This window comes from Poeciliopsis prolifica, unplaced genomic scaffold (genome assembly GCF_027474105.1).
Source record: "Poeciliopsis prolifica strain line A6 unplaced genomic scaffold, Auburn_PproV2 SCAFFOLD008, whole genome shotgun sequence".
Taxonomy (NCBI): domain Eukaryota; kingdom Metazoa; phylum Chordata; class Actinopteri; order Cyprinodontiformes; family Poeciliidae; genus Poeciliopsis; species Poeciliopsis prolifica.
The window spans coordinates 13,585,963-13,610,414 of NW_026562383.1; the positions used below are offsets into that span (position 1 = coordinate 13,585,963).

At 39.1% G+C, this 24,452-nt stretch overlaps 1 protein-coding gene across 1 annotated transcript in view; it reads left to right on the plus strand.

Annotated features, from left to right (window-relative positions):
• Positions 1 to 264: 264 nt before the first annotated feature.
• The window catches only part of phlpp1 (PH domain and leucine rich repeat protein phosphatase 1), a 51,180-nt gene continuing 26,992 nt past the window's right edge, over positions 265 to 24,452 (plus strand). Inside the window, exon 1 of the mRNA XM_055032911.1 lies at positions 265 to 2,222. Within this exon, the coding sequence (XP_054888886.1) occupies positions 620 to 2,222 (1,603 nt within the window). The 5' untranslated portion in view covers positions 265 to 619. The remainder of the gene's footprint in view (positions 2,223 to 24,452) is intronic.

Consider the following 24,452-nt stretch of genomic DNA (forward strand, 5'->3'; position numbering starts at 1 on the left):
TTCATTATAAACAGGATTCACGCAACAAGTAAAGTACGCTAAAGCGTACAACTACCTCAGGCTAATGTCAAACATTTATAGGAGCTATGTTTACGCCTCTCCTTAGTTCACCGCCCTGCTCAACTGAAAAGGAACAAAGGACTCATGGGAAACGTATTTCTTGCATCGTTTTCCTCAGGAGAACTCTTTTTGTAGCGAACACGTTTCCCAGAATTCCCTGCGTTGTTGTTAGCGACCCCATCTTGTGCCCTCCTCATGAATATATATCAGCCAGGATTTGCGTAGGAGGTCTGCCGACGTTCATTTCATATTCTAGCACTGTATTTTGGGACGCACGGTACAGTCACGTCTCCGCCCCGATCTGCCCCCTTAGCGCCCTGCCTCTTCCCAGCAAATTTAATCGGGTAAAATGTTTTTTTGGAACCGCGGAGAGCACTTCGACGAGGAAAAGACGGCGAGAAGTGAATGACAACTAAGGACATAACTCGGCAACGCCGCCTACTTGGCGGACATTTATCACGCTGGGAACATTTTAAGGCTTTTAAATGTAGGGGGTTTCAGGAATAACCCACTGCGCACCGCTATTTATTGAGAGTGGGGGTACTTTTCTCTGACAGAGATGGAAAGTGTGCAGGCTGTCGCCGAGGATGCGCCGTCAGATGGAGACGCGACCAAGTTAATGAAGAAGCCCGGCGGGCCGTCTGTCGCCCGGGGGACTCCAGTGGATGATGGCGGTAGACGGTCGGCACCCTCCCGCGCTGAGACGAAGAACAGGAATAGCCTATCTCATTCCGCCTCCATGCCGGCGACTAGTGCGTCAAACCGGGCCGTGGCGTCTAATGGCCGGAGCTCGTCCAGTAACTCCAGCTCCCTCCTGTTGAGACGGCGGCGCTTGAAGAGGAACCTCTCCGCCGCAGCTGCAGCAACAACTCCCGCCGCCAGCTCAGCTGTCACCGCGAAGATGAGCTCGGCCCTGTCCTCCGCGTCCCTTCACACCCGGAGCCTGGACAGGAAGACCCTGCTGAAGCACCGCCTGAACCTGCAGCTGCAGCCAGCGGATCGCGAGTGGGTGAGAGCGGATTTGCACCGGGGCTGCATTCACGTACACGATAGGCTGACGTCCTCATATCCCAGGCCAGTCCTTTGCACTATGGATAACACTGCCGGCGAGGTGGCGCTCCGACTGAGTAAACTCTGCAGCAAGTCGAGCTCGGTGATGCGCATATTTTGTAAAGATACCTCCAAGACTGACCAAAATGGCAACTGCAATGTGAAGTGTGAATTCAATGACGATTCCTTTCATACGAAAGACGGGTCACTAAGAAAGTGCAGCCAGCAGACTTCCTTAGGATCTGCAGAAGTGAGTGGGCACCCGGGTGACAGATTGAGGCTGCTGCTTATGGAGAATGCAGATGACAGGCAAAAGCAACAGGAAGTTGATGGGAAACTTTTCACCCCCGAATCAGAGTCACAGGATAACATAACCTGCTCGCTGTCAGACCTGAACTCCAATTTGGATATCCATAATGATGACGATTCGGAGCATAGGAATGGCGTGGACAGCTACGGATTAAACTCTGGCTCAGATGTGGAGAGCAGTGCGTTTGATGACCTGAGCTCAGGGGCCCGCCTCAGTGAGCACAGAGACTCCCTGAGTGATGACATGATCCTGGGAACAGAAGCATCCATCCTCAGCCCCTCATTTGACAGTGCCACAGAGGGCCACGACATGTATGGAAGTTCCTCAGACGAGCTGGAGCTCGATTGTCCAGTGTCCGGGTCAGGCATTGACCACAGCAATGGCATCTCAGCTGTCACTGCCAGCTACACGGAGCGCAGCATGGGACATTTAAATGACATGACGAAAAACGTGGGCCCTGATAGCAGACTGAACTCACACAGTTTGGGCAGCCTGCCACCCAGCAGTAGTGCCGGCTCATTGTCAAGATTCTGCTCCACAGATATTACACCTGGCATTCAAGACTGTGGTCAAGATGCTGTGAAAGAGGAGCCGACAGCACTCCAAAATGGAGATTGTAGTGATACCAGCCCCACACTGTATGTTCAGCTTCATGGTGAGGCTGTGAGGAGGCTTAGTCCAGATGAGAGGCCTCTGCAGATCCAGAATGAATTTCTGTTTAAGCTTGGATTTAAGGACCCTTGGAGAGTTCAAGAGGAAGGACTCAACACAGAAATCGGCTCCCTGTTACGTTTTTATGCAGGTAAATTTTTACATATTGTATTTCTGCTCACACCAAAACCTGTTGAGGATTCATTTTTATCATGTGATTAATTCTGCAGTGCTTATAACTGGTTGTTAACCTGTATCTAAGCCTAAGACATTATTCTGTTGATTTCTCAGTCGACTGAAGTTGCTCTACAAACAGTGCTTCTTTGAAAAAATAAATTCTACTTTAGATTACAGATGCACTGGTCAAGTTTTTGGCAGCTGCTGATTTTCATTCTTGTTTGTTGTAGAAATTTGACTTTCTGATTCAGACTATCTAAATTATATGGACTACAAAGTTTATAAAAGGGTTACAGTTTCCTTCTTGTAGGCAAAATTTTGAATCAAACAGGAAATGAAGGAATTACAGGATTCACAGTTTATTCATCAAAGCTTATGTACGTAAACTTTATCTGATTTGTATTAAAACTCGAAAGTGCATCAAAGTACACCTGTTTGGTTTTTGGTGGGAGATGGATGCACATTGTTCAGTAACTGACTTGATTATTACTGATCAGAGAATGGGAGAAATTGTCAATTTCCAATAGTGGGACGACTAATTGCTACATCTCTACTTTGGGTGGATGTTATTTAATATTTTCTATTCTGACTTTGTTCGCTCTTTGGTCACAATGTTACAAGTGGGATTGTGATGGAGAGGTTGTTAGCACTTGTCTAAATCTACCTTGTCTCAGGAACTTCCTCTGATCAATCAACACATTTATTTTTTGTTTCTTCCGACTTTAACTGTCTTTGTTGGCATGAAGCATCCCACTTTGCTCCCGTGAACATGCATGACACTGCCACAAAGGCATTCAGCACAACTTATGGTGTGCAGACATAAGGGGCCCTTTCCGGCTTTTGGGCCATTATCATCCAAATGAAAAGCCTGAATGCCTTTGTGGTTGGATGGAGAATAGCGGTGGGAGCGGTATGGCCTGGGAGGATCATAAGCCCCCTCTGTGGACTCTGTGAGTTTAAGTCATTGAGATGCTGTGCAATGCCTGTCCTATTGGCATCCAACACAACTACTGTCACACTTACTGCCTGCCAAGCTGAGTTAATATGCTGCTCCTCCGAAGCTCAGGAAGCCCCCTTTTTCTTCACCAGTATTGCTACTGTTGTTGGAAGAGGAGCCGGGGGTGTCTGAAATGTGTGTCTGGTAAAGATGTTTGATGAGCAATTGCTGGCACTGAAGTTTGACATATTGAGAGGTCCTGTAAGCTAAAAATGGCTTTACGTTTTTGAGTTCGCAATCACACATACGCAACAACCTGTGGTGATCCTTAAACGTCCTTGCTGATGTACAGGATTGATTTAATCAGGGTGACATTATGTGATTGGCTATATAAACATTCATGAAAGTTAATTGGAATGTACCTTAAAAAATGCCTCAGATGAAGCATACATGAACCTGTGGAGGGAGATTAAATGATGCAGTGGGCCAATGATGCCTTGATGCTCTTTTTAAGGTAATGCCTCTTCATCCTATGTGAGACAGCTCAACCGCGGTCACTTGAGATGGCCTCCAGCTCTCCTAACCTTGAGTGCACCACTCAAAACCTAGGCTGCTCATTCCGCAAGTGACCTCACTCCCATGCACATACGTAAAAGGACAACGACTAGGACTCTGAGGCACACAAGGTTGTCCTGCATTTGAGAAAGGACTGATGCCCTTGTGACATCTCTGTTGGCTTCTCGACCATTTCTTTATGCAGCTGAAGCATGTGAGGAATGTACGCCGGCTTCTCCAGAATGTTAGGCACGTTTGCTGTGCAGGAAGTGGAGGAAGGGGATTTTGGAGGCGGGGATGCATGAGGGTGATAGTGTGCAGACACATGTTGAGCTTGTTTTGAATGGTGGTTCTAAACAGATAGGGAAGATACGACTGACCTCGACTGACAGCAAGGCCGGTCCCCTGTCACTCCAGAGGCCTTGTTTTTTTTTTTTTCTCTCTCTGCATGGCCGTTCACGCTGAGCGACCTTTGATACAAGAAGTCCAACATACAAACCATGCATAATTAGCTAGTTGATGAACAACAGTGTAATGCAAATTTTATTTGCTTTTTCCTAAAATACATTTAATAGAAAGGCAGTATGCTTTGTGATGGTGGTAATATGAGTGACACATGAGGTACTCGGCATGATTAGGCTTGCAGTACTAAGATATAAAGAGCCTGTTAAATGGAACAGTTGCCATGGTGCATTATGCCAGATTTTCTGGACAATGCAAAGATCGGTTTGACTTGGAAGAAGTCAGGGCATGCTTCGAGTGAACCGATTCTGCAAAGGCCAAATGAGAAAACACACTGTGCCCCTCATACACACACGCATGCACACGCACATATTGAAGGACGACTAGATCAAAGGGCCGCTGTCCTCTTTGGCAGGGCGATGAGGGATCCTTTCAGAACTGCCCACAGAGGAGTCTCTTGTAATGCCTGGTCAGCTTTATTGGAGAAGAAAGAAGTAAGGAAAAAAAAAAAAAAAAACGTCATAAGAAAGATTGGTTAAAAAAAAGAAACTAAAAGTTAATTAGTTCATGCATATTATATCCCAGTCAAGTCCACAGTTTGACAACTGTATATAGTCTGGCTTTTCTGGAAATTAAACCAATGTTCTCTTTTTTTCTACACTTATGGTTTAATTGGCCATATGTGTAAAATGGAGTGACAATGATTTCACCATGTATTGAGAGTATGTCCTGCTCAGGTTGGTGTTTTCACCCACCTTGAATGGGATTTTTCAATACAAAATCTTTCTTGACTATTTCGAAAACGCTGCTTTTCCTAAAAAGAGTAATTAAAACCAAAGATTTCTTGACTTCAAAACTTATAAGGTATTACTTTTGTGTATCATAGCTGATGGCAATTTCACAATGTGTCACTGTTTACCAACTACTTACGTTTGGCATGAAAAATGATTCTTGCAGAGCAAAATGGTAATGTGCAGTGGGACTGCTCATGATGATTCTTCCTTCATGAGAAATAGGTGCACTAGGATCTATATATAGCACTCAATCATAATAGTTAAAAAAAACCCATTATAACTGTAAAGCTTGGTTTCTCAAAATAACATTTATGGTGCATTACTTTTTAATTACATCAAAAATTCACTGCCAATGTTCTTGACTTGAAATAAATAATATTTTAATGCTTGTTGGCTCAGTGTTATTGAACTTCTTACTCAGCAAATCCTGACAGTATCTCGAGTTTATTACTTTGAGCTAAGCCAAACTCCACAGCAAACATTTCCAGGAGTATCTGGGTTAACTCCAAATGCATTTTTTTTAAATTTACAAGTTCATTGTTTTTATGAATCTGAACAGTAAACGACTGTCAAGTCATTTACTCAAAGAAGCAAGGAGAAGCCTCACACTCACAATAGGCCTCATGTACTTCCTTATGACTTTCCTCATCACTATAAACCTGTTTAGAGTTTAAATTTTGAAATCAGATCGCTAGAAGCCTTAATAAATGTGCAACTCCCAAGATGATTTGAAAACAAATTTTGTTTCCTTCGTTCAGATTAAAATATTAATTTAAAAGAGACATTTTGTAAAATGCAAAAACATTTTCCCAGTGTAGCTGAGAGAAATAGATGGCATATGGCCTCATAAATAAAAGTCAGTATTAAATTTCTTAGCATGCTGTTGTTTTCAAAAACAGTCTTCATGAAACTTACTTGTACAGATCGTTCTGGAATCTCATCTGTGAACTCCATATTTGCCTTGTTGCCTCTGGGAATGTCTGAGGATGCAGCAGCCAGTGGCGTGATGACTTAAAACGTCTCTGCAGGGTTTAAAGGCTTAATGAAGCTCCCAGCTTTCTCCAGCAGGCTCTGTGGCAGCTATTAAGTGAAGAACCAGTCTCTCTGTCTTGTCTGTGCCACGTCGCTCCTTTTGTACAGTCAGTGCGCCAGATTGCTCCCACACTCGCACTTTTTGCACTTCTATGAAAATAATTTTTAAATTCCCAACAAGCTGTAGTCTTTCCATTTTTTCTTTGAAGGCTGCTGTCCATTGTGTTAATATCCCCTCATTTTGTTTCATTCATTTGTATTTTGGTATGTTGAAATAATCTGTTATGAAGTCTGAAGTTTGGGTGTCATTTTCTCTTAGATTTATTAAATTTGAATAATCATTTATCCCCCCTGTATGTGAAGGAATCTGCAGATATCACTTGCAGAATTAAGGCTTCCTAATTCATACTTTTAATTATGCTTGCTAAAAGTATTTTTAAATGGCCTTTTGCAGCTATTATGTAATTATGGCATAAGATTTCACACATTTCAGAGCTCAGGTTTATTCCTCAGTTCATTTTGCCTCTGTGAAGCGTTTTCTCAGAAAAAGCAAGCAAAATAAGCAAAATGTTTTTTCTTGTATTTTACCCCTTGTTAGATGTTCAGGTCAGTGGGACCTATTTTCACTTTTTATTGTAGCAAAGCAAATCGAAGTAATTAATTTTTCAAACTGGGACTCATTGGCCTTTGGTCATTTTCTGTGAAGAACATAAATCAGAAAAAAAAAAGCTTGATGACCACCCACTATAAAATGTCCATACACATTTACATTACTTTCAGGGTGTTTGGGTCCACCAGACCCAGAGCTGATAAAAATGTGTCTCTTTATGCTATGCTTCTTTCTAAGCCTGTTGTTTGTGCGTGGACTTGTGTGTGTGTGTGTGTGTGTGTGTGTGTGTGTGTGTGTGTGTGTGTGTGTGTGTGTGTGTGTGTGTGGGTGTGTGTGTGTGTGTGTGTGGTGTGTGTGTGTGTGTGTGTGTGTGTGTGTGTGTGTGTGTGTGTGTGTGGGAAAAAGGTGGAAGGGGTGTCCTCTGGGTTTGTGTGTACTACATATAGAGGACCATTTTCACCAACAAAGGCAGGTCATTTGTGGAAACTGAATGACCTGATGTTTATTTTGTTCAATTGGGCTGTGCTCCACTGGTTAGGTTTGAGGTACAGAGAGAAAAAGGTTTTGGTAAAGGTTAGGATTAGGAATAGACGTGCAATGGTTAGTAGTTGGCATTCAGTAGCTTGTCATAAAGCCTCACAGATAAATTTCAAGATAAAAATAAATGTGAATTCATATTGAATAGAAATTCATTTTTTAAATGTTTGTTTAGGTCATAAAACAAGCATGAACAAGGAATTTTTTTTGTAAGTTAAAAAGCAAAAAGATCAGCCATATTTGCTGTTTCTTTTTATGGAATTGGAGTGAAATGAACATGTTTTTGTATTTCAATGTAAAAAGCCTTTTTTGTGTTGAATTTGAACTGTAAAGTGTAGACAACAGTGGCTGTGTAAACAAAATATGAACACCTTAAAAGGGTTAAGACTGTTTTTTTTATGTGCAAGTTCATCAAATCAATTTGAATCTTCAGCTGGATCTGTGCATCAACTGAGTCAGACTTTGAGAGGATAGCATTTTCAGCTCCTGGGTGTTAAAGCTAACAGAACTGTTTTTGTTTAATATAGATTGCCTTCATGGCTGACATTCCATCCCGACTCTACTTTCAGACCAAATCTTCCTCCCTCTCTCAATTTCTCTCTTGATCGATCCACCTCCCCCTCCTCTCACTATCTTTTCTTGCATCTCCTCCTCCCTCACACCATCTGACAGATTCCATTCATCTTTCCATATCTCTGTTTTCCTCTATATTATTGCCTTCCATTCCAAGATTAGCTGGTCGCCCTCATAAATGTCTTTAAAAGCATTCATGAAGGGACATGACAAAACGCAGCTACTGTACCAGGAGGTTGTAAATTGTCTCTTACACAAAAATGTAAAACAAAAAAAATACATGTAATTATATAAGAAAAGCAGCAATTTCTTTCACTGTTAAAATAATATACAATTGTCCCATGAGTTTATAATTCCTCTAAGTTCTTTATTTTGATTTAGATAAATAGTATAACAATGCAATACAAGCGAGCTAAATGTAGAAGTATACAGAAGTATAGCAAGTTGATAATTGCTGATTTATTTTTCAAGATAACTTGAACCAACAGGGTGCAGGCATAGTTAGCCTGCCTGCGCCCTATTGCTTCACAGCCACTTTTAGTTTCATTAATTAGGTCATTAGATATGATGTACATTAATTACAACAAAAATGTTACATTGAATAAATGAGTAACCATTTAAAAAGTGTCATCCAGTGCAGTAATGCACAAATCACAACATTAAGTTTTCTGCATTGTTCATGCGCTTTGCGGAGGAATTTTACCAGTTAATGCAAAACCAGTAGAATATTGTGTATGTGGTGCAAACCTGCATGGAAATTCATCACATGAGAAACTTCAATAAGGGGTATAATGAAATTCTTGGCAATTTAAGTTTTCAAGATGATCATTATTCACAGTTTGCTTCATCCTCTGCTTGCACCTTACTAAAATCAGGGCATGTGGTTTGTCAGAATAAGATTCTTGCTCGTATACAAAGCTGAAGTGCTTGCAGGTTGATTGCTCCTTCTATACAAGTTGTTTTCCTCTAAAAAAAGAAAAAAAAGAAAGTCTTTTATACCAGATGAGATTGCTTCAGAATTCACATTGGAATCTCTGTATTTTTGCAACTCCAACATAGTGTTTACAAAGGTGACCAATCACCTTAAAACTTTTGTATTGATGTGTAGAGTAAGGGATTTATTTTAGTGCAATAAGATGTTCTTAGTTTATTTCTGTTATTTTTTTCTAGCCAGCTTTTTTTGTGAAATCTTTTGCAAGTTCCTCATCGTATTGTGTGTGTATGTATGAATGTATGTATGTATGTAATTACACATTCATTTAAAGAAAAAAAAAGCCCCATGGCTATTCACTTCAATAAAGAGTGATGGGTGATGATGTTTTAAAATTTGCCTTTCTGGCAAGCAAGTTTCCTTTAGCAAGTTTCCTGATCAGCGGTGCGCATCAGGTGGGAAGGAGCAGCCCTACATTGCTGAATCCTTCACAAAGTCACACATCATTAAATTGACTTTAAACTGGAAAGGATGGAAAATCACAGCTTTCTTGAAATTCTAGCTGCTTGTCATCTTGGTATACCTTGAAAATGGTTATTGGCCAGCGTCTAGTCCCCATATTTTCTTCTTCCCATTTAAGGAGAAATACATTAACAGAACACATAGATGTATTTGGGGCAGGGAAGTTGGCAGAAACAGAAAGGGAAATTATTTAACTAAAGTCCTCCTCGTTTTGCTCTTAGTAACCAAATCTAGGCTAAACAATGTCAGGCTAAGCAGGCACATCTTAGACATAGAACTAGGAAAATTAGCTGTAAGGGGAAGCGGCTTCTTTGGCCTTGTGGGAGAATCCTGACCTCTCAGCTGTCTTCCAAGCTGCTCTTGCCAACTGCTCCCCAGAATCCTCACATGGTTGAACTTGTTGCCCATCAGCAAAGGCATTGAAAAGGATCCCTCCATGGGGAAGACCGACTGTTCTCGACCTGAGCACCAGCCGCAGTTTGGACTGCATGCATGAGGGAGGATTAGAGGCATGCCAGCGGGGGCTCACTATCCGCGGCTTTGATCAGCAACAGCACAGCCTAATACCAGACAACATCTGCACCTCTCTGCATTAAAGAGGCCCAAAAATTCCGATTAGGGAACATGAGGCCCGCATGCCTGCTAGTGTACAGGACAGAAGTGTGTCAGTTCCTGGATGGGAGGTTTTTAAATACCACCACTCCACTGGTGCTTATGCTGATTTGTTTTACAAAGCCAGGGTCTCTAGAGAGGGTTTTTTGTGCTGTTGCTTCTTTAGCATTTCATTTTATCTAACATTCCCCGAGCAAAAGCAAAAAATACAAAAAATAAAACAAAACCAAAAAAAAAAAAAAAACTGTATTTGCACTGTTTTGGTCCGCTAAATTAAATATGTAGTCATCAGAGTCAAAAAGAAAAAAAAAAAAAAGAAAGACCTGTCAGAAACACAAGACAAGTTGTTTGGTTGAGCAAACAATGAGCAAACAGTCTCCTCACTGAAGTGTGAGGAGACTGACACCAACTTTGTGTTTGCATCATCAGGATACAGCAAGATAAACTGTTTGGGTGGAGCTTGGGCTATGTTCCTAATAAAAGAGGATATAGTTGTTAGTATGAACTGACCTAGTTTAAGGTTTATCTGTACTTCTCAGAAAATGCTGAAGTACAAGTCTAATGCTTCCTCATGGGCAGGTGAATCTAAGATAAAAGGTATAAAAGTAGCTGCCATGATACAGCCATATGCAAATGTACATATTTTACAGCTGCAGAGAACTTCAGCTCACTCTGCATTTTACAGATAGATCCCCATCATTCTATTTATCTTAACTTCTAATATGCAACATAGTTTTTTGATTAACTCTCAAGAGAAATTTTTTTAATATCCTCTAAAATGTGGGGGGAGGCAGAGGTGATAGCAGGAAATGCTCTGCATTGAAAAATAGTTTTTATAAAACATGTTCTGCAAGACCATGAAGCAGTTGCTTAAAGCTATGAGTGATACACTTGTGGTTGTCATTATGAACCCAGACTCAATCAGCATGCCATAATTTTCTAATGCTTTTTTTGTGTGTGTGTGTGTGTTGCCATTAGGTAAGTGTTTTTGGCAGCTGTGTTCTATAAATCATTACACAAAGAAATAATATGCCAGGTTTCGGGGTTTCACATCATGTATTAAAAAATTACAAGTCAGCCTGTCTGCTCAGGCTGACCTGCAACAACTCTGCACTTGGGATTGGCTTGAAAACAAAACATGATATTCAATAATGTTTCAAAATATTTGGAAATATTTTCTGAGTTTATTAATATATTACCAGGATATCTTTTATGTTTTTGAGCAAGTGCATCTTTCCTTCAGCCAGCTGTCAGTCAGTGTATAGCAACATAATGGGATTTGGGGGGCTTATCCCAGTTACTTTATGCTTCATTCTGCTCAAGGAAAGTCGGGCCATTCCTAAACTTTATCAACTCTTATAGTGTAAGGATTTTAAACTGAAACTCACAGGTTATTATTTGACATTACATTAGAATTGTAAGAAAATATTATTATTTTTGGTGACATTTGAGAGTCAAAAAGTGGCCTTTGACTCTTCTGTACTACTTCCATAACTTATAACTTGCATAAATTACATAAACTGCATGCTTGCGTTCATCAGGTAGCGGAACATATCATAACATTTATATTTTGTATCAGCTTCTTATTAGAAAAGCAGTCAGTCTTTTGAAAGTTTAACAGTTTGTCATTAAAGTATTCCTTTTCTAAAGCTTTGTAAGTTAGTCTGTAAATTTAAAACACTAAATTTATGAAAACAAGGTAAGAATATAAGCAAGACTGTTATATTGTATTAAATGGCACTAGTTATTCCTCAATGTGTCCGAATTAAGTTTCAGCCAAAATATACTGAGAAGAAAGCACTCCTGTTGGTCTCAATCATTAACGTGGAAATTGTCTCCTGTGGCAGCAGTTTGATAATTACCCAAGTTCTGGAAAAAAAAAAAACTGTGACAAGCACCTGTTGTACTAGGAAGTATCCTGTCATTTTCCATCATCATGTGCTTTTCCTTGTTGAAGCTTGTCTTTCATGGCCCAGCCTCCAACTGCAGCTTCAGTTTTTTAAATTGTTTATTTGAACGTTTCTTTTCTTGCATTGCTTACCTCTTGTCCATCTGGTTGAAAGCGTTCGCTCTTTAGTTTTCTCACTGTCACTCCCTTTTACTCTTACACTCCCCTCTAAGCTCCCATTGCCCGCACCCCCTCCCTCCACTTCTCCCTCACTGCCACTTTGTTCACATGGCCCCTGCATGTGACACAAAGCTGTGCCAGAACACCCCGGATGCCCGTCTCAGCCCTCCGCTGTTCCAGGCCTTGTTAAATTTTAAACAAAACAAAAGGGAAGGGAAAAAGGGAGAAAGAAAAGAAGGAGAAAAGTGAGCACGTGGGGTTGGGGGAATGTGCAGCAACATCACAAACTCATTCATTACTCGCTCTGTCCCCCATGCATCATCAGGCAAGAACGGCACTTTGATTCTTGTGCTCTCCTGCTCTCCTGCTCTCCCTCCTTGCTCTGTGAATGTCCTGCTTCTGCTTCTGGTTGCTTCTGAATGTGGCCTTAACCTCAGATCTGGGGTCTGATTACCTCCAGGCTTGTCCTGTGGTGGTATTTAAGAGCTTTTGCAATGGCAGCTTCTTTCCCATATTAGCCACATGCGCACATTAAAAACAAAAAATTAAAATATACATGAAAGAAGTTTACTGTAGTTTGTAAAAAAATTTGGGTATTCCCATATTATTAACGGTAACGTTTTCACTGTCAGAGAAATTTGTATGGCTGCCATTTGCATGCTAAAATGTCTTCTGCATCAGACATTTGGCCGGTCAGAGGATAATGGAAAACACAGTCTACAATGGAAAATGACTGTTTGTAGCCTTACCATCCTCTAGAACCACCTTGAAGTTGTCGGGTTTTTTTTTTGTTTAACTTTGTCAATATCATTGTGAAGGAATTTTGTCCCTCTTTTCCCTTCAGCACTGCTGTTCTGCAAGGTTTGTGGGAATTTGTTTCCGCACAACTCTCTTAACATCCTGCCACAGCATTTCACTCAAGTTGGCATCTTGACTTTGACTGGGCACCTAGATTTCTTTCATTGTCAGCTATACTTGACAGTTAACAGTTGGTATGGAGTGTTTGCACTGATATGCTGTGTACAGACTTCTCAACTTTGGTCTCATCTTTACAAAATCGATTGTTCAATATGTTTTAGCTTTTTGAAATGCATGTGTGCAAGCCTGATAGTCATGCTAACATCATTGTTTGTGAGAAAAAAATGTTTATCATCGTAGCCTTTCTAAAACCCCCTTTTTAGTGTGCAGTAATGAACTTTAACATCTGACATTAACTGAGGTCTGTGAAGTCTGAAATATAATTTTTTTGGTTTTATGAACATTTTCATTGCCTTACACAGCCAGATATTTGGGTTAATAAGCCGAGAAGTTCTGTCAAGTAATATTTCTCACTATAACATTGTTACTTTCTCAAATTTGCTTTTTAATAATTCCCAGATTGTTTGGCAAACATGACTTCTCTAAGACTCCTTGTTGATTTCTTTCCATCTTGGCATTATATTGGTGATAACGTGGGCTGATGATCAGATAATCAGGTGTTGGTAAGAAAAACAGACTGAAACCTGCCCCTCTTTAAACATGAAATGAAGAGGAAGGCTAGACTCAGTTTTTAGTACTTAATCCCAAACAATACATGCAAACCTCACCAAATAATGTACTTAATGTATCTGATGTTGAGGTTAATTAATCAGGGGATGCAATTTCTATTATTGTGATCACACATTCATGTTGCAATGGAATCTTCCTGGTATTATGCATTATGCTGACATCCGTTATTTCAGCAGCAGTTTTTCTTAACGGGAAAAACATATATAGTCTATAATTATGGATCTGTTTAAAGTATTGCAATTTAGCTATGATTAGGATAGTAATGGTAAATATAATTAAATGTTTTATTGCTTTTATGACCCACAGTTAATTATGACAGTCTTACAAAGAGGACTTGAGCTTATGGAGTTCTGCTATCAAATGACACAAATGTTTCATGCTCATAACCTCATATGTGAGGAAAACAAGTTCAGACAGGAGCCTGAAGCAGGCTGCAACATTCTGTTTATCCCACCAGTCACACACGCAAACACACTTCCTTCTGATTTTACAGTACAGTGGTTTCTTTCTCATGCCAGCCCTATTCTAGTTCTGCATCTATGAAAATGTTGCTGCTGCGTACTTAAATGGGTCCCCCCTGCTAAGGAAACTGTCTGCTCGGTGATTTGTTGCACATGCTCAGTGCACACTGAAGACATAAAATCACATTTGTAATGGTGATTATCACTATACTGCACACAATTATTTTATAATTTACTATAATAATGCTGCCCTACAAAATTGGGCTAAAAAAAATTACAGCAGTAAAAATAAAATTTGTTAAAGTTTGTTTTCCATATTTTACCAGATATTAAAATGAAACGTGACAGTCATTTTCATTTTGATGGCTAATCTCACATTGTTTCCACTTTTGATCTGCTTGTGACGCCATTGTTTCTGTGTATTCATAAAGCCTTAGATTTTGAGTTATTGTTGCATCAGCTTCGCTGACAGAGGTACGCATGCTTAGGCCCAGTTTTGATCGCAAAAAGAGTAAGGAGATGGGGCTTTTGTGGGAGAGCAGCAGTTGAATAAGTGTGGGTGTAACTTCTGACATTGTTCGTGTCTCAGGTTGTCAGATCTGATGCACCCATAATGAGGAGCTTTGCAAAGGATGTCAATAATTTTAGCCTGAATTCCTTTTAGTTTTAAGATTTACAGATTAGGATCTTGGGATCGGTAGCTGGAATGTCTAACTGTCCAAAAATGATCAAGTGTGTCAATTACTCGTATCAGAAAAACAAGAATAAAAAAAAAATAATTGTCATGTCTGTCTGTGTGATACAACTTTGACAATTAGATTATGTGCATCAGTTCATCTCATTTTTGACCTTTTTCAGTCATCTTCTCACATTTCCATCTGCCTTTAGGCAACTCGTTCATTAGGTTATTTAATTAACAATATTCAGAAGAGTCTAATGGAGGTTCCTGCTGTATTATAGAGGATAATTATGATCATCATTTTTACTTCCCAGATAGCTTAATTTTTCTCCCTAACAAAATCTATTTTTATTACCACTTTTACACAAGAGGATAGACATTGGCTCTCTGACCATCTTAATATTTTGACAACAGGGGAAATGATGAAGCCCTATGATAAAAAGCACAAGAAGAAGTCTTTATAATGCCTCTTTTTTATTTGTATCAACAAGAAACATTTTTATGTGGAGGACAAAGCCTGCCATAAGTGTGAAATAAGTCAATTACTCAATTACTATGCCAGTTATATTAAACAAACATAATAATTGCAATATTGTTATTGCAATTGTCATGTAATGTCAAGTAAATTGAAATTAATGTTTGAATTTATATTGTAATTATGCCTCCAATTTGCCCTTTTTTTGGAATCATTCGTATTGTTTTAGCCCGCTTATTCATGCAAAGTCATGGGTGGCTGCTGCTCAACAGCAGCGGCCTTTCGGCAGCAGAACTGGTACAATGGGGCCAGGTTGCAGACTATCACGGCTGGGTGATATTGTTTAAAATAAAAACCTTCCAACTTTTTCATACCAGATGTGATTTATGATTTATGATTTTAATCATTGTTTTCTGCCTCTCTTAAGAACACATTCCAAATGACACATAGTATTTTTTAAAACCTACTTTTATTTCAATTATCCATTCTGAAAGTTGGCAGGGAGTTCAATTAATACAAGCTATAAAACATTCTTGTATAAATACAAGAATGCTAATATCACCATGATAATATGCTAATATCACCATGAATTACAGAAACTCAAGGACCACAGACTGGGATGAAAAAAAGGACCTCAGGCTAGGATTCAGACCCAGACTCCCCTTGCTGCATGGGAACAGTGATTACGACTCAGTCAGCATACCTAGGTGGGCCCCATATGGGATGAAAGAGGACAAACAATATGGGTTCCATAAGGTTTTGTCCATGGTGGCCCTACATGGAGAGCCTAATGGAGCCCCAGATAGAAAATCTATTTGGGCACACCATGTAGGTCCCAGTAAGGATACAGCCCACCCAGTGTTCTTGGTGGCCTCATAATTCAACCAACTCAAAAATCAGAGTAATGGGTTGATGTGTTTTTGGATCAAAATCGGGAAAAGTTGTTAGATTGAGTGTTTGGATCTCATTCATTTGGTATTGTATTTGGTATTACAGGCATTTACACAAAATAACATAAAATATAGATGTAGCGCGACTTCTAGACCATTTCTTTTCAACTATTTATTTTGATAACTTTTAACCCTCTCATTCCATCTCTCCAGCACCTTCCACATATCAGATTAAACATGATTGAAATTAAAATATGGGAAGAAAACGTGAAATTATTTTGCTAATCAAAAGATAGTAAAATTTAAAATCTAATTCCTACAATCACATTGCCCAATATCCTGTTTAACAACAATTGTTTCTGCTCTTTATCTAAATAGTATAATTTATTACTCATCGTTCAGAAAAGGAAGGCTAGAAAAATAGATTTGATCTTGCTCCTATGTCTTTAATTAAAAAAAAAAACAGTATACAAAGACCTTTAAAGCTAAGTCAATGTAAATGGTAGATAATGGCATCATATTTCACAATTATTTTTCTTTCTTTCTAATGCTACAGGGTTATAAAAAATGAGATTCCAGAATTATAAACATGTTGGGATCCCTGCAAGCTAACACCATAAAAGTTATCCAGAAATATTTAGGCTGTTGACCTCAAAGAGCAGTAACCTTCTGCGCTACATCAAAGCGGCTCACCAATTAGCGATCACATCTCACCTCTTTAGCCTCGGTATCAGGGGGAGGTGTTGTCAGCCTGTTTCTTATCGCTGCTCTCCCATCACCCCTGCTCTCATGTTACATCCACCCTGATGTGCTTCCCGGGGGAGTTGACTGTTGGGTGGGTAAGCCTAAACCTCTGAGAGTATTATATAGTCTTTAAGATGACAATACCCCATTTCCATCTCATTTTCTGTGTCTTTTAACCCTGCCGTATACCATAAAATGCTGTGCTTTATTAAAGCTGTATACAGAAAAAGACTGCAGACAGGCTGCTGCTGAATACAGGCTATTAGCAACTTCTGAGTGACAGAATGCGGAGGCTGAAGTGACACAGTGATACTGGTGATGAGCAACCAGTGTCCTGAGTGAAAAGATAATATGTGAGGCTGGGGAAGCTCTCATATTAATCCAAGAAGTGTTGAAAATATCTACAGTCTTGTCTTATATACAAACTGATCAACAGCTAACCATTTCCCAAAATATGGTCTTTAAAATTATGAAACGTTAATGTTGGTAAATTCAAACCTCAGTTTAACTAGAGATGTAGCAAGAAATCATTGGTGACCGGAATACAACAATTTTCAGCTTGATTATCCTTGACTGATGACGGCCATCAGAAACTTAAGGATTTGATATATTACCCATCTGTGAGAACATCATAAATGACTGCTGTCCACTCATAGTAACAACAATACTCTTCTGTTGTTACTTTGTGAAAGAGGCTCAAGAGAAACACAGAGATGTGAGAAGCTATTTAAAAGAGAATATTGTCTAAATGTCAAGATATGTCTGCATAACATTCAAGCTGCAAGGGAGCTTGATAGCAGTAGATAACAAGAAGACTTAATATAGTTGAGAAAGATAAATTTACTGTAACATTCTGCATTACCTTAGTAAAAACATTTGCGTACTCAAACAATATTGTCAAAATTCTCATTCACTATTTTGCTAATCAGAAGATAGTGAAGTTTAAAATTTAATCCCTATAATCACATTGCCTAATATTCTGTTTAACAACAATTGTTTCTACTCTGTCTAAATAATGGCATAATTTATTACTCATCGCTCAGAAAAGGAAGGCTAGAAAAATAGATTTGATCTTGCTCCTATGTCTTATATTATGGGTTTTAAAGTGAAATCAGAATCGAACAAAATGGAGACAAAATCGGAAATCGGCCAAGATAGTCTGATCAGTGCATTTTTAAATGTAATTTTCAAAGAATTATTTTATTATATTGTTCTAATTAGCAATCTAACAACAGAGATTTCCAATTAAGTTTTTATTCATGCATGCATCTGTCCTAAAAAAGACACATTTCTCTGTATATTAGACACACTAGAACTTGGAACTCTTTGTTTTCTCTAAAAGCATACTCCAATGAATTTGTGTAATCAGCTTTGTTTGAGGAAAACAGAACTCGACTTGTAATGTAGTCAAAGATGTTTAGTGTCTTTTGGTCAAGATCAACTTCCATAGTGTGGGGCAAAAATAGCTATAATGAAACTGGTTCTTTTTACACATAAAAATAACGATAACAAATCAGAATTAATGTATTTATTTGTGTACATTTCGTGCCCATCTGAGACTTAATCCCTACAAATTAGATAAAAAGAATAGTCTCTCATGTTATTTTCTAAGTCATGAAATACCTGTAGTGGAACTTTTTTGTATCTAGGTAAGCATTGTTTCTGAAAGGAAAAACTTCATTTGACTACGTGATTTGGATTCATTCGCTGATTACTCTGGAATCATGCAAAACAATGGAAAGGTGTGCAGGATGCTCTTTGTAATTTGTATTTTCCATCTGCTCTCCCAGTAGTCTGGCCCCATATGGTATCCTGCAGTGATATAACTTCATCAACATAAAGTGTAAACAGTGCAGATGTGTGCCACAGATCAGTTTGTTTAGAATCTCCCCGCAGGCTGAGGCTCTCTCAGCACTGACACATTCCGTGCTGTCTTTTGGATTCACTTCGGATTCGTCTGCGTTGCACGCCACATCCTGCCTTCGTTTTCTTGTCATTGCGAATGCCTGCCTGTTTGTAAGCCTGATTATGTGTCCTTAAGTGTTAGTGAGAGGGCTGTTAAAATAAAGGCCAGTGCTGCATCATTCATGAGTGTGTGCCACCCTGTGCCTGGACTGCAGTGACCCGCAGCTGTCAGCGGAGTATCCTTGAGCATGATGGCACAGGCTGTGCCGAGGACAACTGCAGAGCCTGCTGGAGTGTGGAGGCTGTGGGAGGGGCCAGGAGCTGGGTGGGCTGATAGCAGTAGATAACAGGAAGACTTAAGGGGCAAAAAGAAACCCAGAGAATATACAAAAGCCATTGTATTGCATGACGTAAATGTTATGTTTTCAAGAAAAATATTGCTTCTTTCCCTCTCTTTTATTTCCTGAAAAGATGCAATAATTTTCTTTTTTTTTCAAAATCTAAACTCTGAAGCTGTTGCACACATTTCAGTAGAGGGCAATAGCTTGGAGAGACTGTGTTGTACAAGTATTAAAAGGACTAATCTATTATTTTTCAAAAGGGAGCTTAAAATAAAATAAAGATAATATAGTTTCACATTTTATATACAAAGAAATAGTTATGGAAAAAGATGTAGATAAATCAGAAATTTACTACTGCTGAAATTTTTTACTCCCCGCTGCAATATCAAAACATGAGCACACAGACAGTAAATCTTTAGCTGTGACTTGTCTGTTTTGAAGACAGAACGAGAGAAAGAAAATAAAACAGACTCATTACATAACTAGGACTGCGGGTCTCCCTCCAGTTCAGTAGCGGACAATAGTAACTCAGTTCACACATGTACAGGCTTAGTTTAACTTATGTGTGAATGTGCAATTTCCTATTTTCTCATGATCATGACCTGCTAATATCTTTTTTTTCCCATACAGTTGCTTCTTTCATTTGGTCCGCTGAACAAGCTTTCTTGTGCGGTTTAGCATAGAAAATATGACACGGTTTGGTGGAAAATCATCCTGGTCTTTATTCTGTGGCAGGATGTGCAGACACTAAATGCAAGTGACAGCGTCTTCAAAGGTTTTTCTGAGCTGAGAGAAAAAAGATGACTGTTAAATTAGCTTCACCGGGTCCTTGCCTTTTTTTATTGACAATAAACCAGGTTATTTACTTTGGTTTTCGGCATGACAGATTACAAAATCAGATTTGCCATGATGAGATGCTTATCTGTCACAGAAGGCGCCTGACAAAACATGTTGCACACACCAAAAGAAGCATTACAGACCATCCTGACTGGATTGATTTCAGTTCATTAAAGTAGGTGAGATTATTTGGTAAGCGTTGTTTTTTCAGATTTCAACTTTGTTTACACTTTAATCAGAAGAAGTTACTGAAATATTTTCTAAGCTTTTTTTTTTACAGTAATCAGCTTGTATTTTGTATTAACACATGGGTCGTATACAGGTTAAAATAAGATTAATGTTTAAATAATTAGGCTTGGGCTGATATGAGATTCTCACAGAATGATAATCTTGATTAAAATGACCATTGATCTACATTACTATATTTACTTAAAAATTTAAAGCTGGATTTTGTGGTTAAGCTGCTCATAATGAAAGCAGGACAGCAACAATTTACTTTTATGCTGCTAAAATTTTATAAGACTGATTATTTCAGTAATGTTATCCATATCTACCATATATTGTAAATTGCATAAAGTTAAAGGGACAGTATTATGTGTTTTCCAGGAACATAATGCCACTTTATAGCACAATCAAGTAACTATGTTACCTTCACTTGTTATAAAAACGCGGTATATATTTAAAACATTTTTTACTTTGTAATTTATCACCTCGAAATCGAAAATTCCTGCTCCTTCTGAAACTCCGCCTTCAGGAATTCTTCTCAACAGCATTCTTCTATTAACCTGTTTGCAAACATTTTTTTTTTTTACCAGCATTGCACTGAGAAGTAGCTCATATAATGAGCTCAACATACAGTATGTGCAGTTACACCTGGTGTTTGCTTTTGCTGCTGGCTCGTCTGAAAGAGCTGATAGGGTGAGTTGCGGGGTTCTCTGTGAGGTGGAAGCTCGGCAGCTTGGAAACTACAGCTCTGAGGAGGAGAAGGCGGTGCTTGGTCCACCCAGGCATTTTGCCCTGCTGAATGGTTGCCATATGATATTTAAAGATTTCTCTAACTTGATGACTCCTTCATGTTATCATGAAGGAGACAAGGCAACACTCCAAACAAACATTATATGGCTTGACTATGTATTTTTGCTACATTACTATCAAAATAAAATGTTTTCCTGTAAACTAACCTGCAGTACTCAGAATATGTATTCTGTCAGTACAATGTGTTGCTATGGACATGTTTCTCTTTCTCTCCTGCTATCTTGTTTATTTTATTTTACCACATTTCTGCAAACATACTTGCTTATTCGCTCTGGACCCCTCTGCAGTTTATCAGCCCCTACAATCATACTTATACATTTACGCCTATGCATTCAATTAATTTGTAGCAAAGCCTCATACAGATGATATGAAGCATTTGCATTCACTCTTTTTTCTCTCTCTCTCTCTGTCTCTTTCTCTCTCTCTCTCTCTCTCTCTCTCTCTCTTTCTCTCTCTGTCTCACACACAAGCGGCTATAAAACGATCCCCAGAGCTCCACTGTGTCTGTGTGAGCTTTGAGGTAGCTGATCAGTGGGCCTGTGTTTTCCAGTGCAGAGTTTCATAACAACACACTCATTACATAACGGAGGCAGGAATGGAGATGTGGAGCGAAGGCAGGAGAGAAGGGAGCACACATCCATCTACGTCAGTGGACAGGCAATCTTAAGGGAAATCTATGTGTTTTCACACACCTTTACCAGGGACCGCCAGTTCCTTCTAAAGCATTAATACTCCTCCCCTGTGTAGGATTTTTCATTTTGATTTCTGTGGTTTTTGTTTCATCAACCTGGTGATGAATCATGCTCATATGTTGTAGCAGTTTTTGTGCTGCTGCAAGAGAATCTAGTCATTTGTTTTTTATTCTAACAAAATAATTTATAGCTGAAAAATGTGATTCACCAGCCTGTTGTGGAACTTTGTAGTTCCTCATTCATGCCATCATAAGATCTGACTGAATACTGTACATCATTTGCATTTGCTTCTGTTGATAAGCAAAAGATTTGTTTCAGGTTGACATGAAGAGTCAGAGATTTTGCTCTGGTGTGAATACATGTTCTTTCTTTAATATCTTCCTGCCCTTGCTCTGATCCGTATTTAGGTTTACTAGATTTCATATTTAAAGTTTGAAAGCTCTAGAAATGTTAGCAGTGAATTCATTCTGAACTTTCTTTTTGCTTTAAAAAGGTGCTTCTAAACGTCACTTAGAATTCTGGAAATAGTAATGTGAGACAGGGTCAAATTTTAATGTAAAGAATCTGTAGGAACCCTGGCTTTATGGCACCGGAGACAACATCATTCCTCCTGTTTTGAGTTCTCCTCACACTGCCTCCGTGTTTGCAAGTGGTGCTATGATGACCTGAAAAACAAAGCTGCACAATGCCTTTAAAAGCAGAGAGCTGTGTAGTTTCTTCTCCCCTGGGGCAGAGGGTAATAATGGTGTGATGGGGAAGATGCTGCAGACTGTGACCTCATTTGGAGTCAGGATTTGTGTCACTGGACAGAGGATTTCTTTTGTACAGTATCTACATGCACATGTGCACTCTGTATGATGGCATCCTTCACAGTTTACAAGATTGAAAGAGATGAGTGAATTTAATCATTCATCAAACTATTAACTGCCCGCCTCCTCCTCTGGGGGAAACAATTGATGTCTCAAAGCCTTGTGGTCACAGGCAAACACATAAATTTACTCAGTCTCTTGTTTCAATGGCCACAGTCATTAATGTTTGAGGCTGTGGTGGGGGGTATCACCCCGGCGGTGTTGTTAAAGCTGAAGGATACTCTGTTTTTCACAATAGACATCTGTATAAAGAGCACCGAGTGTCGCTCAGCTTTTCATTGAGAGATTCAAAGGACTCTTTAGTGTGCTCTTGATAAATAAGTACTCACACACAGACTCTCTGTCATTTGTTTTCTAATTGCTTTCTATTGAAAAGCTATTTAGCAGAGATAATGTAAACACAATACAACATGAGTAAGTGTATAATGTGCACGTTCATTAAACAAGCAGTTTAAAGCTGTTTAACTTTCATCTTTAGTTGTGATCTGATTCAGTCTTCCAAGATAAATTGTCCTACCTATGGAGCCTTGTGGAATTGTTGTTACATCTGTGTATGATGCAATTTTGTGTAAACACTCTTCAGATGCAATACTGTGGTTTGAGAAAGAAACGTCACCAATCGATTTAAGAACTTCCTCTGCTTATGGTCTATGAATGGAGCAACAGTTTTTACTTTGATTCAGTTTTGAATGTGTTTGTGCAGGGTTGTCGGCACAAAAAAAAAGCTGCATCTGCCTTTTTTTACTTTGATGGGGTATAGGGCTTTGGAAAACAAAGAAAATCAATCAAAATCTGAATTGGCAAGAAAATTAGAAATTGATATCTTCCATAGAAAACATAAAAATGTCCAGAAGGTTATTAATTTTGCATGAAAAGTCAACCAAAATATATTTTTAAGATGAAAAAATGTGTAAGAAACCTTTGCATTTATGTACATAATAGTTTGCTAATACTTTAGGTTGAAATGACTAAATTACTCAAGTAATCAAGTGATAGCAGTTTTATTACTCTTATCAGCCTAAACTGCTAGAATCTAAAATGTCAAGAGGACAGCTGGAAAATCTATTTTAGCAGATACTGAAAGTAAATGGTTGGGCTTATAAATTAGCATAATGTGAGCTTGTAATGTGGTTCACTATCTTAGCATGCTAATATTTTACATTTATCACCCAACACAATCCAAAGCTAATGCCGAGCCACAATATCGCTATGGTACTGGACTGAAAGTGGTTTACAACGTCTAGATCAAATGATGTAAGTCAGTTGGCGTCTTTTCCTCAACCTTTCTGTGGGGTTGAAATGAAGCTAACTAAACATACCTCGGTGTGTCCTTGAGTAGTGTTTTGACTGCTGGACATTTTTGTTTAATTCTACCAGTCACGATATTACAACTTCAGCCTTGTGTTTTTCAATCGTTGAGGCAACCCTGCAGCCGAGCATATTTATGCCGAGCACAACTCGATTCAAGAAAACGGATAACTCGAGATGAGGTTGTGCAAATGTGGCGTCACACTGCGATAATGTAGGAACATTTCACTAATTTCCCATGCAAATGTTCCTCATCTTCTTATCATGCTTAGGCAAAGTACAGCTTGATACATTTCACACATCAGCACATTGTCAGTCCCTAAGGGAGAGTCGGCCCCCGCTTGCTGTATTGACCTGTTTGTGTGAGAACATCTGTGAATTTTTAAAGAGGGTTGTAGGATTAAGCGCCTACTAATTGGGATCTCTAATTTCAGAAAGTTGGTGTTTTTAAACAGGGTTTCTTATTTCAGTGCTTCACATGTTCAGTTGAAGGCATGTGTCTGCCTAAAATGTGCACAGAGAGGAAAAACTGTGGAGCACTTTAACTGAGTGCAGTGAGTGACCTGTCACTCATGATGGCCTTTGCCACCTTCTTGCGAGGCTCGTCAACCCCTGCCAGGCAGCTGGCCTTGCACGGTCTGTCATTTTGAATCTGTGTAATCACCTCAAATCAAGCATAGTACAAGAGGAGTGGTGGAGAAGTAAGTAAAGGAATGGCATAGTCCAGGAAGCACGTTCTTAAAATCCCCATGTTTTAAAGCAAATGCATTTTGATGTTTCATGAGCA